The sequence below is a fragment of the Ursus maritimus genome (assembly GCF_017311325.1).
Source record: "Ursus maritimus isolate PB19 chromosome X unlocalized genomic scaffold, ASM1731132v1 scaffold_X1, whole genome shotgun sequence".
NCBI classification, from domain to species: domain Eukaryota; kingdom Metazoa; phylum Chordata; class Mammalia; order Carnivora; family Ursidae; genus Ursus; species Ursus maritimus.
In genome coordinates this window covers 37,528,599-37,547,570 of record NW_024423319.1, presented here as the reverse complement: position 1 = coordinate 37,547,570, position 18,972 = coordinate 37,528,599, and the positions used below count along the sequence as shown (strand labels likewise).

The 18,972-nt window shown below is 42.1% G+C and overlaps 1 protein-coding gene across 1 annotated transcript in view; it reads left to right on the top strand.

The window, feature by feature from the left end:
• The window catches only part of PAK3 (p21 (RAC1) activated kinase 3), a 114,237-nt gene that overhangs the window by 27,620 nt on the left and 67,645 nt on the right, over nt 1-18,972 (top strand). The window contains exon 6 of the mRNA XM_040629053.1: nt 16,554-16,654. Within this exon, the coding sequence (XP_040484987.1) occupies nt 16,554-16,654 (101 nt within the window). The remainder of the gene's footprint in view (nt 1-16,553; nt 16,655-18,972) is intronic.

Sequence of the window (18,972 nt, the reverse complement as noted above, 5' to 3'; positions counted from 1 at the left end):
AGGAACATTTGGTACAAGAGCACTCATTGGCTGAAGTTCGACCTGAAGCTGTTGATGCTGCTAGAGGATGACGGTCAGGAAGCTTCCAGTACCCCAGGGGTGATTATCATAAGTGATGACGAAGGTAATTAGGAAGCTATGGGACTGGAGACAAAGACAGTTAGAAGCAACAGGTGCAGAGTCTTTAGAACACGATTAAAACTTCCCCCAAGAAAGTAATGCAAATTGATACATTTACACATCAAATGTTAACCTGTTCAAAGCTTGCGTGGTTTAGAAGAACTCTATAAAGAGGTGCCGTGACGCCTTCAAAATATCACATTGGAGAGAAAGTGTCTTCCGCAGAACTTGAGTTGTCAAGGAGGACTGTTTAATATCATTGCTGGACAGCTGATAAGCTGCCTTCAGACCAAGTGTGAATGATTTCATTGAACTCTCTATAAAGAGGTGCTCAGAGTCTTTTTACATTGCCACATTAGGAAGAAAGCAGCCTCAGAAGAGCTTAAATCAAGTACTGCCATTTAAGTCCTCGCGGTAGACACTTGGTGTGCCACTTTCAGACAACGCTTGAACGGTTCAAGGTGAACTCTGTACAGAAGTGCTAAAGTATCTTCAGGAAAGACTTGAGGAGAACAGCATCTTCAGAAGAGCCAGTCATGAAGTTTTACCACTTAAAACCACTTGCTTTGATAGGGCGAAAAGCATAAGCAAGTTGTTCCGATTTCAGGATTGGATTCCGATAACTTGGGAGAATATGAAGATCCGTGATTTGAGCTAATAGTTCACCCCTGTTCATCACTTCATTGTCACCCCCATTGTCCCACTGCCATAAAGAGCGCGACATCCTCATCACCTCTGGAAATCATCTTAGGATCTACATGGAAACGCTGTAGAACCTATCATTTGTGCAAATTTAAGCCTTGTAAACTCTCATTATTCTCTTTATGTAATGTGCTGCTGTTGTTTTGTTTCACTGTGCAAAAAATTATCCATGAGGGCTTTCAAAAGTTTGCATGTGACCTCACTTCCCTGCCCCCCCCCCTTATTTTGGAAACCTCCTAAAATCATATTTTCTTCAGCTGAACTCTTCTACCTTAGGGGTTGCTCGGAAACTTGACCCTCATAGGTAAGGAGGGGTCGCTGTTTCCGTGTTTCTGCCTTTTGGTGACTATAGCACGATCAGTCTTGAATGGGAAGAGCACTGGATTTGGGCTCTGAAGAACCTGGGTTGGAGTTCAGCTCTGCCACTGATTATTATGCCTTTGGGCCGGTCACCGAGTTTCAGCACCTGTTAAATGCAGGGAGTGATACCCAGGCTACCTCACAAGATATCTTCTGGTAACCAAATGCAGTTCTAAGGATTAGCTGTTAAAATTAAAAAGTGCTACATAATGGTCAGGTGGTATTACGTTTGTATCATTCTGGACCTTACAAACAAAACAACCAAACAATCAGATTTTTAGAACTCTTGTTTCTTTCTTTCTTTCTTTCTTTTTTTGAAGTACCTTTGTCTCTAACCAGAACTTATACCTTGATTATAGAAAACTATAAAGAAAATGAAAATTGCCCATAATTTTACTAGCTAAAAATAACCGGCTGGGTTGGTAGTTTTGCTCCTAATCCTCCTCCTTCATTTCATGTAGAACTTGTTTATCAGTATATAAAAAAATGGAAACTAAAGACAAACAGAAAAGATAAAAGTTGTCCACATTCACAAGTGTCAGAAACAATATTAACATTCTAGTGGATTTCTTTCCAGACTTTTTTGCGGTGTTATTATATATGGAGATATATATATTATCCTTATACACGGTTTTTTACATAGTTAAAATCCTAATAATGCAGTTTTATATCTTCATTTTTTACCTAACATATACTTAAAAGTTTTATCATGAATATTTTCCTATATTTTTAACAAGTTTTCATAAATACCATTTTTGGTGTTGTGTACTATTTCACCATATAGTGGCATCATGGTTTATTTGACCAATTATTTTGTTGGATATTTGAGGTCATTTCCAAACTTTTGTTATAAATAACGTCACATTGTCTATCTCTCGAGTTAAATGAAAGCAAAGGGGTTTGCTCGTTTAAGAAGTCTCTTTAATCACTGCATTTCATTGACCAAATGGAGCTTCAAGAGACAAGGTAGAAATAAAATAAGAAAGCAGTGGATGTAATTTCCAGACTGAGGATCTGTCTTTGTTGAAGAATGTTCCAGGAGCTGAATCTTGGCGTTAGAGTGAATTAGGAGAGACCTTTTGCCGTCATTTGATGATCCTTTACTATAGAAAAGTTTTCAGAATGTAGAGCAGGAAAAGGACATCCTGAACAAGTGATTTGATTTGATTTGATGGTCCCCAAGAAGGGTGAGACCGATCAGGTTTCTCGGCTGCTAGAGAGCTCGGAGCCCAGTGTGTGGCCCATGCAGAGCGCTCGTAATGGGACCCTACGGTATGTATGCACTTTGTGTTGGCTTTCTTCCAAGCGCCATTTTATGTTTCTGTCTTTGTTACTGTTTTTTTTTTTTATCGTTTACTTTTCTTACCTACTTTGAATTTATGCCGTCATGCTGTATTTTGTGTATTCTTGTAAGGCGCCTTATATCCATTTGGTAACAAGGAGGGGACTAAATACATGGGTGAATAATATACATATTGATATATATATATATTGATCTCCCAGAGAGATTTGGGAGCTAGTGAGCCAGGGGACGAAGTGAAGTCCCCTCTCCCTGGAGGAGTATGAGGGGATAGGTGGATAGAAATCAACTCAAGATGAACAAGAGGTCATCTGCCATTTACTGACTAGTTCCCAGGTGCCGAACTGTGCCAGGCACTTTACATGTATTGAGTCTTTTAATCCTCACAACTACTCTCTGTTATCCCCTTTTTGCACATGAGGTCATTTAAGTTCAAAGCATTTAAGTAGACAGCCTAGAATCACATAGCAGCCGATGGAAGCCAGGAGTCTCCCTGGTCTCTCTGACTCCCAGGCCCATGCGTATTCTGCTTCATCACACTGCCTTGCAACGGGCCACAGGGAATGCTGGTAAACTGGAGTTTGCTCCTAGCCTCCAGAAGCCAGCGGTGGCTCCCTCTTTCCCTTAAGATGGTGGTACGCTTTGAAGCGTATCTGAATTTCAGAAAGGGGGACATTTTTTTTTCATCACTGCTCAAAGGGAAAGAAAACTTTTTCACGTTGGGTTTTTTTTTTTTTTTTAAAGAAATGATGGTGAGAAAATATTCTTGACAATAGAGACGTGCTAACATTTGATTTGGGTGTTCTGTGGGCTCAATTCTTGTTTGGTGTGTGTACTTGACAGGCTTAAAGTCAAGGCTCTGCATGAGGGTGTTCATATATGTGAAAAAGTTCTCCAAGTGCCATATAATTTGTTCTTGTATCATATATATATATGATACAACTATATATATATATATATATATATATATATAGTTGTTTTGATTCCCAGAGTCTGCTCTCTTCTCTACACACTACACAGGAAAGCTTTGCTGTGCAACGATTATATAATATATATGGTCGTGTTACTCAACTGTCCTGGTCAATGCACGTTACTAACTTTCATCTAATTAATGCACAATAAAAAATACTTAGTGTGATAACTAGACTGAACAGTATGCAGTCTTTCTTCGGTGATGCTGAAGACCCTTTGAGATCTTGCAGTAGCCCAAGGTTGTTATCATTGCACCAGCAATGATTGGGAGTCAGAATTAATTGAGGGTTCCGTTATCAGACAGCCAGATGTCAGAGACTGCTACATCCTGAATGCTTTTCACATTCTTCTTGGTTCTCCAAATGTAAACCATACAGCTCAGCGGAGTGCTCTTTGGATATCACTGCCCTGCCCTTTGGGAAGCCTCAAGGACGTGGCATCTTGCTTGTCCTCCAAGGTCAGTGCCGTGCCCCAGGGGAAGAGCCTCCTTTACTCCTAAAAGTGCCCTGTGGTTGAAATGGGAAGAAGGTGGGATAGGCATGCCGTCTGTCTGCTAGGGCCTGTGTTTCTACGTTAAAGCCAATAAAGAGGGAAATTGGGCACCAATATGGTGGCCCGCTAAAACGAGCAGACAGTCAAATTCAATACAAGTATGGAATTCCAAATTGGGAGATGTATACATGAAAGGAAAGAAGCAACAGGGAGATGTAAATTGAGAGAGGAAGCAGTGTATGGGGGGGAGGTTAAGGGGTAGCAAGCATACTGGGGATGGATGAGAAGAGGGGAAAGCAGAAGAGAGTTGTTTCAAACATGAAAGCAAAGTGTTGCAAGCAGAAGAAAATGGACACGAGCTAAGGGATATGCAGTTGCTTTCCTCCTTAAAGCAAATGAGGACTTTTTTTTCCCCTCTCTCAAAGTTGTGCCCTATATAATTATCCACGTGATCAGGAGCATCTAGTTTAGGACATTGCCTCATACTCATCTTTTTTTGTTTTCAAACATTTTCCATTGAAATTGTTGCATGTGTGAACCAGGTATAAACGAGAGTGGAACCAGTGTGTGTTGCCTGGCAGGGGATGGGTAAGAGTCCTAATGATTTGCCAGAATGAGCACTGTTGTTGGATGTTTTTGAAGATGATACCCCTGAAGGTGAAGGCTGTGTGTGAGTGGCGGTCACTAGAAGGACTCACATGGGACCATCATTTCCTTTCCCCCATCATCCTCATGGAACACCCAACATACGCATTGGGCTTGGAGCTGCTCTTGCAGAATCAAGTGCCACTTTTGAGTTTTTATCTGCACATTAAAGGCTGCTAATTTATGGAGAGTATATATTGTTTTCCATAGTGCCCCTAAGACCAGGCAGGAGGAAACAGGCTTACTATTTCACCGGAGGGAATGAACTAGGCATAAAGAAATTCCAGATATGCTGATTAAATACTATGAATTACCAAGGGTGAAATTTTCTAGGTTCTTCTTTGGGGGAGGGGGTCTCATGGCTTTAGCAGGTTCTGCCTGAAGCGGGACAATGAACCCTCCACCCTGGGCCTTCCCAACTATATACTTAGGGATTTGCTAACATAATAAAAGATTATAAGAGCAGTGAGTGTGTAAAACAGCCCAGTCTAATCCTCTTTCTCAGTAGTTATATTTTCAAAGACATCATTCATAGGATGGGAAGTGCTGGGTAAAAAAGTGGCAGATTAGTTCTGCAGCAAACAGAGTCACCCCGTTGCTGAGTATATTGCTAATGAGATGTATTTGGGATGGCTGCTGGAGGGATATTACGGTGTTCAAAGTGGCTTCATACCAGTTACCTCCTTCAAATCTCTTAGAGCAGAAGCAAGGATTAGCCCCCATTTTATAGAGGAAGGCAAAAGGGTAGGGACTCAGAAGTTAATGACTTCCACAAAGTTGCCCCACTCCGGGTTACAAAGTAAGGCAGACCTGGACTTTGGATCTTCCCCAACTTCTAGGCCAGCGAAGGTTGCACATCCCACTGCTTGTCATAAAATGGGAGGCACCTAACTTGTTTTGAAAATAGGGTTTTAGCCCGCGGCATATGCAAAAAATGGTATTTTTATAGAAGCAAGCGACACCCAGGTGAATCTAACCCCCTTTCTCAATGTGCAATGACAACAGTGGCCTTACCTTTGTCTTTACAAGTGACTCCTGAGGGTCTGACTGGCTAGCAAAAAGCAGCAGCCACTGTGTGGGGAAGAAAAAAAAAAAAAGGAAATTGTTAATTACTTCTCCCTGATTCCAATGTGACTCTGGGGGCTTTTAAATCTTTTTTTTTCTATTACAAAAATAATAACTCATGCTTTTACCGTTAAACTATGAAAGAACCATAGGAAAATAGAACACGACAGTCACCTTTCATACCTTCTCTCAGATTCATTTATAATCCAGTATTTAAAGATTTGGGTGTTTTTCCTCATTTAATAAACACCGATTTCCTTTTCTGCTCGGAATCAGTATATATTTTGCCCAAGATGCTAGGTTAAAGCCAAAAATACATCTGTGACGTAGAACCTCTTTTTAAATCTTTTACCCACCTTGCACTGTCAATTTCTTTAAATACTTAGTGCCAAGAATAAAATCTATTTTTGTGCCTAACTTTCCAGTGTAGTCACCACATCGTACTTTCAAGTATTTCCAATGGGAAAAATAAATTTGAAGACCCCCAAGTGATAGTCTTTCTACACCCTACCCCCAAATAGAAGAAAACTAGAGAATTATTTTCCCCCCTGTGTAAGGGAAAATGCACATTTCATGAAATGAATAAGAAATTCTCACGGATCCCCTCTCATCTTATGCCCCCAAACAATATCTGTTTACAGAGCAGAAGTGTCAGAGATGAGAACCGTCTTTGCAGAAATCAGTCTTCTTACCCAAGTATTAAGGCTTCAGAAAGTTTCCCTCGGGGGATTACGGCACAGCGGGCTCTCTGACCCAGGCATCAGAGGATGGAGCAGAATGGCATTTGGGTGGGGGGAGAGGAATTTAAAAAGCAACAGCTCCACTACCTAATTTACTTTCCTGGTAGTTAAGTAGGCACTAAGGCATTTTAATTCTTAGAGGCCACAAAGGCAACATTCTGTAAATGATCGTTGTGAGGCATTGACTCGCAGCCTCTTCATGAATGAGAGAAATTAATGAACCACAGGAAACACCTATCACCAAGCTAAAGAGCGACTGAGTCACTAAAGATTATCTATTAGGAAAAATAAAAGTTGTGGCTTGTAGGAGGTGGATAGCCCTTTAAAAACACTGCCTTATCTTCCTAACCTGGCTTTCTCAGCGCAAAGCCGGGAATATTGAGATGAGAAATAGCATTCTGGTATGAGATCTCTAACTTAGCGGTCCCCCTCTGCCCGTCAGAAATGATTTTTACGTCTGCACAAACTGTGTGGCTTCATGAACATGAAACATTTGAATACAGATGACACCTGAGAAGGGAGAAGGGAGGAGGGTTTCTGGTGTCAAGTTGAGGGTTGTGGGGTGAGGGTCCCTCCCGTTAGAGCTCCAACGCCAGTAACTTCAGTACAAGCCTCCTCGGAAAATATTTTATTAGGCCTCTTTTATCTCAAAGGATTTCATGGAATGTTGCAGGACAAAGACACACAAGCAGCCACTGCATAAAGCTAGGCTGGGTGCTGCCTTGAAGCCCAGATTGAGTTTACTAGCTATCTCAGTATAAAAATGAGACAGACCAGAATTGGCTGTGAATAGAGGCCGCCTTCCCTGGAGCACTGTTTATAGTTCACTAGTAGACTTCACTCAGAAAAGATTTGCGTCTGCTTTTTATGTGCCTAGCTCTGTGCTGAGTGTTGTGGGGCACAGTACACAGAAGACAAGGTTCCCTGTCCTCTCCCCTAGATTGTAACTTGCAATCTAGTTGCAGAGATCACACACACACAGTTTATAGGAAATGCCTAGTAGGTGATCTTAGAGGCAACAGATGCAGTAACACATAACACAGAGGTTCTCCCCATTCCGTCCCTGCTGTATATTTTTCTTCTCAGCCTGTGTGAAGTAAGCTACCATCTTGAAGTCCGCCCCCACCGTGCCTTGTGTACCTAGCTAGCAGCACATAGCTCCCTGGCTTGTCTTCCAGAACGTACCTTCTCTATTGTATCATCCACCTGCTCAGAAACCTTTTCTAGCACATTCTTTATTACTGTCTCCAATTTTATCTTCCTTCCTGCTTTCCAAGGCTCTACCCTATCTATTTACCTGTGTGTCTTCCCACTTCCTCATCAATATGATATACATTCCTACTTGCAAGCTTTGCTTTTCCTGTTTTTTTTCTACTTAAGGTGCCTTACCCTGCCCTGCCTGCCGATTTTTTAAAAGATTTTATTTATTAATTTGAGAGAGAGAGATATAGTGAGAGAAAGCATGAACAGGGGCGGAGGAGAGGGAGAAGCAGGCTCCCTGCTGAGCAGGGATCCCGATGTGACGCAGGGCTCCATCCCAGGACCCTGAGGTGATGACTCTTGCCTAGCCATTTGAAGACCATCTTGCAAGTCTTACCTCCTCCAGTGAGCCCTCACTGTCCACCGCAGCTTTCTGTCCCCTTTTCATATGTTACATCATTTATACTCTGTTCTTTCAACCTAACACCTAATTGTCTTTGGTCTGGTAGTATCGATCACTGTTTCTGATTAGCTAAGTGTGTTTACCCAGTCAGACTGCAAGTCTTGAATACTACTTCAGTTCCTAGTGAGCCACCTGGCACAGTCTGTCACTACACTGATCCACAAGGCTGTGTACACTTTCAAAGGAGAGGAAAGTGGGAGGGGAGCAAGACAGAATTGTTCCTTTTAGAGCCACGGTTGTGAAATGCTTGCTGCTTTGAACTAGCCAGCCTGTGTGTGTGTGTTTTCCTTTGGAAAAATTATTTCTGCTTTTTACATCATATTTTGCTTTTAGCTTTCTGTATTAATGTGGCTTTAAATGTCACTTTTTTTTCCTATGCCCCATGCCATAATCTTGCATGCTTTCCGTTGCTTTTTTTAAAAAAATGATTATTATTTTGTGCCTTTAGGCTCCTTGTATGTAGGAAAGCATTTTCCTATGTCTGTTCTCTGCCATTCCCTTTCTTCTCCTGCATGCTCTATTCTCAAGGAGCTAGAAAGTGCTCTACGGCGTAATTCTGGATGTGACCATATGACATCATCCAATGAGAAGGCCCAACAAAACTTCCAGGAATTTTAGAGGAAGGTGACAAGTGGAATTCCTACAACAGGGAAGATTCAGGTGACCGTTTTCTAAAACCCTTTCAGAAGGCAAGCATAGCATCATCTAGGGATTCCACGTGGGGGAGAATTGGTTGCTTTGCTCTACCTCGAACCCTGCCCAACTGTGTTGCCAATATATGCTTTTGTCCGCAGAGTGGCACCTGGCAAGAGGTATGCCTGAACGAGTACAGAGTCATCCATGCTGTTGAGGAAAAAGCCCCTGTGCTGCCACCAACATCTTCAACTGTAACAAGTACTTTAAAACATACCCTCCCACTGCACAGCCTTTTTAGGGAACCTGAATCCTAGTTTCCTCACCCATGGACACATAAAGGCACATAGGCATGACCTGTCTCCATATTATTGGGTCTCATTTCACATGATGAAGGTCATTCATCCATTCATTCATTTGTTTGTGTGCTTATTCATCAAATATTTATTGAATCGGGTAATGTGTTAGACAGATGTTGGGATACAGAGGTGGCTAAATCCCAGTTCCTGCCTTTAAGGAATTGATGGCAGCTATTCAAGACTGAGGGGAAGTTAGGGAAACCTTCCTGGAGGAAGTGACCACTGAACTGAGGTGAGTCTTAAAGAAGGAAGAGAGCTAGCCATGTCAGGGATGGGTGGCATTCCAGATAGAAGGAGCAGCATTATGAAGGCAAGTAGGCATGACACATTATTAGTTGGGGTTCTATGAATACAACTACAAGTAGTTCCAAATAGCTAATGCATAGAGTGAGAGTGGGCGAGGGGTGGGAGGAGGAGCTGTGGAAGTAATTGAGGACAGGATCCTGAAGGGCTTATATATGCCATGCTAAGGGCTTTGAATTTGATTTTGAAGGCATTGGGGAAGCACTGACGGAGAGGAGCGCTATCAGATTTGTGTTTCAAAATATCACTCCAGCCATAGAAGAAGAGTGGATCGTGTGTGTGGAGGGGTGGGGGAATGGAAAGAGATCAAGCTGTTGGAGTTATGCAGGTGAGAAATGACAGTGGCCTGGCCTAAGGGCCAGTATCAGGAAGAACAGAAGAGGACAATGCAGAGGGAATATTTATGAGGAAGCATCAACAGAGCTAGGCAACTAAGAGGATGATGAAAAGAGAAGGGTGAGGTAGGGGACACAGGAGGAGTTGTCATTACTCGTTTTACATGGGAGAAGGCAGTAGAAAATTCGTTTACTTTTCAAAATATTGAAATGGAGGTGTTCAGAATGCAACTCCACGGGGTCAGGGAAGAACAGAGAGGTCAGGGCTGGACATCCATACAGGGAACCAGCTACACTATGTAGCTGGGAAGTGAAACCATCCAAGTAGGTGAGGTGGCTGAAGGGAAAGGCGTGTTGGTAAGGAGAGATGAGGACCTAGGACAACTCCTGGGAAGTACTGTTCAGAGAGTCAAGAGAAGACCCAGAAATTCAGGAACAAGATCTCGAAAAGGACTGTGTGAAAGAAGGTGGGAAGGATTTCATTTCGTGAAGTTCAGTGTCAGCAATGTCAGTTTTGACTGAAAGGTCAACAGTTGTAAGGACTGAAAAGTGGGCATTTTCAAGTAGGAGATTCATTCGAGACCTCAGGGACTCGTTGCACTGGTTTGAGGAGTGAGGGTTGAGGAAGTCTGGGTTGCCTTTTCAAGAAGTTTAAGCTCCAGAAGGAAAGGCGGAGCTATAGCAGCAAGAGAAAGCTATGAGGTGGCAGAGGGTTTTCATTTTTAAGGATGGAAGAGATCTCAGCAGGTCTCGAAAGCCAGAGAGGAAGTATCAGTAGGGAGGGAGAGATTGAAACTACATGAAGAAATAGGCAGTAATTGGTGGTGTGAGAGCCCTGGAGAAGTGAGAGGGACTGGTATGTAGAGCACCAGTAGAGAGAGAAACCTCAGGCAGAGGGGGGACACTGTTTCCGGTGAGACATGAGATGTTACTGATGGAGAAAAATGCAATCGGAGTGGGACAGGAAGCCAAGTCAAAGGAGTTCCAAACTGATGGCCTCTATTTTTCTCAGTGAAGAGAAGGAGTTTCATATGCAGAAAGTCAAGGAAGAGAGGGTGAAGCAGAAGTTTGAGGAAAGTGGGGAAAATTCCGGAATATTCAGTAAGAGAAGTGGGAAAGGAAGTTGGCAATGGTCAAGAAGAATATTGTCAAACACCACTGATCACCCAACTAGGGTCTCTGACTTCTATAGTATGAACCAATCTGCATAGCTATGTGATTTTTCTCCCCCTCCAATAGCTCGTCAAACTCAGTCTTGAAGTGGAAGTTTCGTGGTTGGATTCTCTCAGAGTAGATTTTTGTAGGAGAATTGTAAGAGTAGGTCAGAAAGTGACATTGCTTCCAGAGCAATGGCTTAAGAGCAATTTAAATGATGGAACAAAGAATCTAGGCCAGGAGGAAGCTGGGAACTTAGCTAAGAATGGTGGGATCCAGGGACTAGAGGTTTTTTTGAAATCAAAGAACAAGTAAAATAGGATTAAGGGCTGGAGAAAGAGCCAGCAAGATGGGAGGCTGGGATAATGGGATTTAATATTTCAATGAAAGGGTCATTCTAGATAATGAAAAGATCTGGGGTACCTGTGGTCCTCCACTCTGCGCGTCATCTGTGGAGCTTAGAAAATCATTTGTCCAGGTCTCCCCCCACCCCAGAAATCCTGCTGTAGTAGGTTCTGGGTGGACCCTAGACATGGGTCTTTTATAGAACTCTACAGATTATTCTGATAAGCCACCCTGGTTGACAACCACTGAGTTAGTGGTGGCCATGGGAGCAGATTGAACTAGAAGGGAACTGAAATTCATTAGCATTGAGGGAGGTCAAGGAGTTAAAAGGAAAGAGTGTGAAAGAGATGTCCCTTTATATGTTACCTCTCACAGAGTGATGGCAGCATTGAGGGTAGGAAGGAAGACTGGGAGCCCGAGTTGTCAGTGGATAAGGGGACTCGGCCAAGATCATTGAATGGCAGGAACCTCAAAGGAGGGGCTTTTGGAGGCAAGTGCAGAAGTACTGATCCAGATCAACAGCTTGGCGTTCAAAGGGGGAAACCCCGCCCTCCCCCATTCCTCCATGCCTAGGAACTTGGGATGGGGAAGAATGAGCAGCGCCCATCAGGATTGTCTGAGGGAGTGGTACTCTCATTGGAGAGTAGAATTGAAAGTTGTTTTTCTCCACCCCAGTTGCTTCGTGGAAATACCTGAAGAGCTTTCCAAATTAAAGGTGCTGGGGTCTGCCCCAAACTAACTGAATCTGAATGTCTGGACTGAGGTTCGGACACCTCTGTCTTTCTCTCTCTCAGTTTTCCAGATGAGAGTGGTGCCCAGTGAAGTTTGAAACCTGAGTCAAGAAGTGAAGAGAGCATTTAATGAAGAGGTTGACGATGACAGGGTATTGGTAATGGAGTAAACTGTAGGCACTGGGTAAAGCGCAGGACATCGATCAGGATAGAGTGTAGAGGAGGTGACAGATGACTACGGGGGCTTTTCTTTCTTTAACGTGTAGTGGGATGGAGGGAGATGTCGGAATGAGAGACTCTGGGGTGGGTCGCTGGCCCCTGGAGTTGTAACCAGAACTCATGCACACCCAGAGGGTCCCAAGGCCAAACACTTTGCAGTCTGTGGTCTAGTTGGCAACCTGTGGCCTTCGTTCTGTGTTCCAGTAGGGTATGGCTGATACACTCAGAAAGTGGTGCTTATTTGAGCTTCTGCTCTCTGCAAACATCAACCCAGAGCTGGTCAGGCTGAGTCTTAGCAGGCCAAGATTTAGGTTAGACTGAATCTTAATATAAACAACCAATACACAACAAAATTTTCTGGGGGGAGATACAGATATTTCGGTGTTCCAGAAAAGAAAAAAAAAGAAAAGAGAAAAGAAAAGAAAAGGGACAAAAAATTCTCATCTAAGCTCCATTCAATCACTAAACATTTACTAAAGACTAGGGCTCAAAGATGTTGGTTTTTGTGGTGCTACTGAATAATAAATGGTGTAGCTGTTAAGAACTTGGGCTCTGTAGACACAGTTGGGACCTAGGTTCAAATTCTGCCTCTGTCACCTGCTAGCTGTATAACCCTGGCTATGTGGTTGAACCTCACTCTCACTTTCCTTATCTATAGAACCATAATACAATACTAACAAGGTCTACCTGATGAGATTGTGATGGAGATTAAATGAGATGACCCTAGAAGCACTTTTTGCACATGGCGAATGTTCTGTAAATGCTAATCATTAAGTGTGCGGACTAAGCCAGGTGCTAAGGCATGTGAGAATGAATCAGATGCAGTCTCTGCTGTCAAGTACCTCCAATTTCAGCTAGAGAGTCAGGTATGTAAAGAAGAAATAACAATCCAGTGTTGATGTGTGCCGAGTTCTGAGTATGCACTGGACAGTTCTATGGAAGCATGAAGAGAAGGGCGTTTAATTTTGTCTGCAGAGGGAAGACAGGACAAGACTTGCCAAAGAAGAGGAAGCCCAAGAGTGAGTCTTCAAGAATAAGGACTAATGGGAGTTACCCACCCAAAGGGTGGGGTGAGGGATCTTGGTAAGAGAGAAGACTTGCCAGGCCTTGGCCTAGCATGAAAGGCTTGGCAGTAAGAGAAAATCCAGCAGTTTAGGGAGCATGATGTAGATATGGGACAGAGGGGGCTATGGCAAGAATAGACCATGGAGAGGTAAGCTGGGGGCAGATCATGCAGGCCCCTGGGTAGCATGCTAATGAGCATAAACTTCTACCATATGGGGAGTGGGGGGCCATTTAAGGATCTTATTAATGGCAGGAATGTGGTCAGATTTGTGTATTTCCAAGATTACTCTGGCCACAAAGTAATGAAGAGCAGGAAGCAAGATTGGAGGCAATAAGACCAGGTGAGCAATAGTGGTACCTTAGATTAAGGTAATGGTTTGTGGGGATGAAAGAAGAAGGTAGATTCAAGATGAGTTTGGGAGATAGAATAGAACTTGGTGACCAATTAAGGTAGAAATACAGTGGGAGTCAAAGAAGCTCCCAAATTTCTGGCTTGGGCAGTTGGGCCCGTGCTGAATTACCCAAGAACGAGAGTAAGCGTGCGCTGCAGGCCCTGCAAATCAGGGGCCCCCCGAAACCTGGCCACATTTTTAGTTTGTATATGTAGTTTTCAGAAAGACTTCATCACCATAGGAATAGCAGAACTTTTTGGCCTTTCTTACCCTTTTATGCTTTAGTATTGTTTTTATTTGAATTACATATTGGTGGGGGAGGGGTCATAATCTTTTCATTGCTCAGGGCCTTCCAAAGAAAGAGGTGTCTAAAGCCGAAATCCTTCTCTGATCTGGGTGGTTAGTGGTATCATTTCACTGAGAGAACATGGACTTGAAGGAAGAGCAAGTTTGGGCTTCCTGCCTTTGTTACGCTCAGCCCTGAGTGAAGGGAAGTGCGTGATCAGGCTGGTAAGGCACTGGCAATCACGTAGCCTTCTAGAGAGGCTCCATGAAGCCAATTCATACAGCTCAGCCCAAGTGGAGTGGTCATGGCTAAGTCCATATGCTTCAAACATTCAGCCATTACTAATGGAAAGTAAGGAGAGACTGCTGGCAAGAGAGGGCATGAATGCAAGTTGATACAGTCACTGGAGACATAGATTGAGCTTCAAGTTCTCAACCTGGAGTCCAGGGGAGTTTTGAACCTCTGAAATTGTACGCAGAAGTGTGTAGATGTGCACAGTGCAATTTATGGGCAGAAGTTCCGCAGCCGCCTTCAGATTTTCAGAATAGTCTTTGACCCCAAGAGTCACCTAGCACTAGGAGTAGATTAACTATGAAGCGAGTAACACTTCTCTAGTGTTCCTCACTGGCCTGGGGCTCTTCCAAGGCTCTAGGAGGGGCCCTGGCAGTCTTGTAGTGTTTTTCCTTAAAGGGAGCATTCCTCTCAAATTGCAGAAAACGTTTGGTTGCACAATACCCGAATCTGCCCCTGCCAACCGCAGATCAGGGAATTACCCAGCATGGGTTAGTATCGGAGTGGATCCCATCCAAGAGGAACGAGTGTGGAGAAAGGATTGTTAAAGGCCAAGGACTGCATTAGAAAAGGCAGAAGGAGAAGCAATGCCAACCAAATAAAGAATCAGACTACACTGTGAAAGAAGTAAAAAGAGAGGGAGTCAGCTACGTCCAACATGGATGGGAGAACAGGGAAGAGTAAAAACAAGGATACGATTACAGGAGCGGCTAGGATACGTGCCTGGCGGCTCAAGCAAGTGTGAGTGGTACCTATGGGAACACAACACACAGCGGAAGTAGGTACCCACAAAAAAACTCTATACTTCATTGTTCAGTTAGGATAATATTCAGTAAATTAGGCTTGCTGTAAACATGGCATCTATGCTGAAGTCAAGTTGGATGGCACATATGTACTTTTCAAAATGAGTCCTAATGTGTTCCGTGGCCAGGCAGAGGCTTTGAGTGACCCTTGTCCCCCCAGCCCTCCACCCCCGCCTCCAATCTTTCTTTCCTAATCCTGTATCCTAATCTCCTTACTCCTCGAATGTCCATATTTCTGCCCCATCTCTCTGTCTTCTGGCTGGAGATAGGGAGCAGTGAGAGAGGGTAGAAAGAGAAAAGAAGCCATGAGAATGACATTTGAAGGTGAAAGGTTTTGAACTGAAAATTTATCCTGGGTAACCCACAAAACCAGTAATCCATATATGGTTAATTGAATGTCATCTGAAATTCAGGCCAAGGAAACATCTGTTTGAACAAGAATGTTCTAAATTGGCCAACCTGGCAATTCTGAGATTGACTGGTTTCAGTTGGGCAAACCATGCTGACTTTCCCATTATTAGGAGGGCGAGTATTATTATTATTGTCTTTTGAGTGTGAAATGCACCCCGGTCAGAGGTACGTGCCCTGACCCCCTTATGTGTCTATTAGGGAACCTACTCGATGCCATTTTACATTTCCACGGTAACTTCCTTCTGGAATCTATTCCAAGATAGACTGATTTCATTTCAGTCCCCAATTTAATTTCTCCAATGATAATATCTTTAAAGGTTTTTGACATACTAACTGTGGACGTATTTATTCATATTTGTGTCACTGTGAAAAATCTGCTACATTAAGGACAATGATTTTGGAAAGCTAATATGACAAAAAATATATTAGGGACAAGGAAAAATAGCTACAAACTGGAATGACTAAGCCAAGGCATTCATTTGAGGTTACTAAGAACTAAATAAAATTAATTCAGTAAAAAGCAGCCATTTGAATTTTTTTACTAGCCAAGTGCTGGGTAGGAAATGATTAAAAACATTTTTAATGATAAAGAAAGATGTGTGTAACATTAATGGTTTGCAGTAGTATTCTCACTGAAAGGCCAAGAGTCTATTAAGATATGCTTCATAATGTAAACATGTAAATTAAACAAGTTCTGCTTCATATTTCGCTATGGTTAACATGGAAACAATTCACTCACGCTTTTATAGATAACTTCAGCACTTTTCTGTTTTCTTTCTAATAGTAAGCCTTAGCTTGACTTGTTCATAATGAATTGCTTCTTTAGTAAGTCCTATTCGACAGTCAACAAAGCCAGTTAAACACAATACACCTATATCTCTGTTGGTTACATTATTAGACTGGTAAGGGACATAAATCAGTGTGACCGCAAGTTTTGTTTGAACTGTATTTGGGAAATTTGTAAATTATTTGGATGTAACATTTTTTCTCAAACTCTCAGCTACTTCTGCAGATGACTTTATAACTTCTGGAGCTAAATCCTGTTAAGCTTGTGTTGGAATCAGTTGTCTTTCTACTTTGTAATTGTTTTTGATGAACCTAATTGTACAACTTAGGAATGACAAAACTATATTCCCAATAAATACATGTTAACATTTTGCCTTTAGCCAATAAGAAGAAGGAGAAAGAACGCCCAGAGATCTCTCTTCCTTCAGACTTTGAACATACGATTCATGTGGGGTTTGACGCAGTCACCGGGGAGTTCACTGTAAGTAAGCTCCTTACTGTGTTTTGCAAGCCATGAAAAAATTCCTTTGTGAAAATAGGTTTCAAGAAAGCATGCCCATGTCCCAGAATGTCAGGCTTGATGATCTGGATGATTTCAAGGAAGATGGACTATGCCAAGTCAATCCCAGTTGGAACTAGAGAGTGGCGAGAGTATTGGCAAAATTATTTTGTCCGTTGTAAAAATGTCTGATTGCAGTTGGTCTTCAATGTGATTGAAAATGCAAATTTTCCATGGCACAGGAGAGGCAGTCCTGGTAGAGAGACTCTGTTGAGCCTGTTCTTTATTGTTTGAAGTGAATCAGAATCAATTGACTCACCTTGGCCAGTGAAGACAGTCCATCTGGATAATTCAGGCTTTACATTGGAACCTGGATTACCCAGATCAGCTAACCACACTAACCAAAAATCTCTGTACAATTGACCCGGTCTTCGCTATGATTTCAAGACCATGGATTATTTTTAGGCCTATTAACAGGTGTATTTCATAGGCCTTCAAGACAACAAACCCTGTGTTTCAGGAAGAATATTCATGACTCTATCGTGTGTGCTTTAGTGGTTATGTGCTTTGCACATGCAATCCACAATAAATACCAATATGAATTCTCCAAAAAGACCATAGCTATAGAGTCAGCCTTTCTTTGGAAATTTGTAGTGCTCAAATAGCACAAGATCTCAGTCATTTTGTACTTTTTTTTTTTTAAAGATCTGGCATCTTTGTTTTTAGATGGATGAAGGAAAAGATATGGCTAGAAAAATGTCCCCAGGAGGATCAACTACTTTTTTCCGTACTAGTAAGGATCTCAATAAAAATGTACATTCTGAGATGAGTAATTTTGAACACATTCAGAAGAAAAATCTTTTATAATATCATCACCACTGATTCTTGGGTTCTAAAACCAAAGATAATTTTAGATGTTAAATAATTAAATTTTCTGTTGCGTAACTTGACAGTTAGTAAGTAAACTCATATGACTAAGTGAACCAAAAAGGGGTGGGAGACAAATTAACTGGATTTGGAGAAGCAAATCATGTCGCTGAATTGACAGCCAAATTGCCTTTTTTCCCCCCAATTCCAAAAGTACACAATATGAGAATAAAATGAAAATGGAGTAAACATCTTGGCCTTGTAAAGTGACGTGAGCTGGTAATTTCTATGCTCTCAGTAGCAAATGGAAAGGAACATAACGAAATACTGACATTGATAAAGTTGAGACACTGGTAGGATTTAACCAATATCATCCCTGGAGTCAGAGACATTATTCAAATGGCCTTGACTCCTGGCACCATTACCATTACCGCTGTCACCACCAAAAAAATAATAATAATAAATAAAAAATAATAATGATTTTTGTAATCTGAACAAAGATATTATGACTTTTTGACATTTGAAAGTGTCAAAGCACTTCAACTTTATAAATGTGGTCTAATAACTCTTCCCTGTTTTTATTTTAAGAACGTTATGCTCCCAGTTTTGACCTTTTTTGTTTTCTATGTGCTTTTCTTCTGCTTTAACTTCTCTTGTTTTATTGCTGTCATGCCACGTTTTCTTTTCCTTCCTTTTTGTGCTCTGATGTGAAAGCTCTCGTCTGCTATTCTCATGTGACATTCTGGTTCCTTCCCAATTTTTCTAAAAAATTTTTTCGGCTCTTTCCAACTTGCTTGACATCTTATGATACAATCTTTCTTGAGCTCTTCCTTTGTTCTATTGGGGTTCTGAATGGAAATGAAAAAAAGTGAAGCACCGTCATCTTGCTGACTGCATTTTCACTTTGCGGTTGGTTAAAACCCAAAAAACCCACCAGCAAGGGCTGGGAGTGGGCACCCTTCCCAATTGTGACCAACAGTTTGATGCATCTGAACGCAACCAAACCAAAACCTGCCCCCCCCACCTCCCTCATGCCCAATTTAAAATAAAGCAGCTGTTTGGATGCAGGTGGATGCAGGCAGTTGTTAGAAATCCTTTGAATATACAGACAGACACAGGCTAAATTTGGAAATCTAATGCATTTATTGTCCTCTTGGTGGTCTTTTGAAACTATTCGTCCACACATTATATTTAAAGATGCCGAAGTCTGCCCTTTTTAACTCTTTTCACCTATGGTTTACATTTACTAACTTTAAAAACTGCCAGATGATAAGCTTTTAAAATCATTTTGTTGGTAGCATTTAAAATTGGGTCCTATTTGCCGCGGTACCACTAACATACCGTGCACAGAGGGGGAGGGACATATTAACCAAATTTGATTATTGCTGTTGCTTACGTTGAATTTTGAGCAATTTGTTGAACTGTCTTGTTCG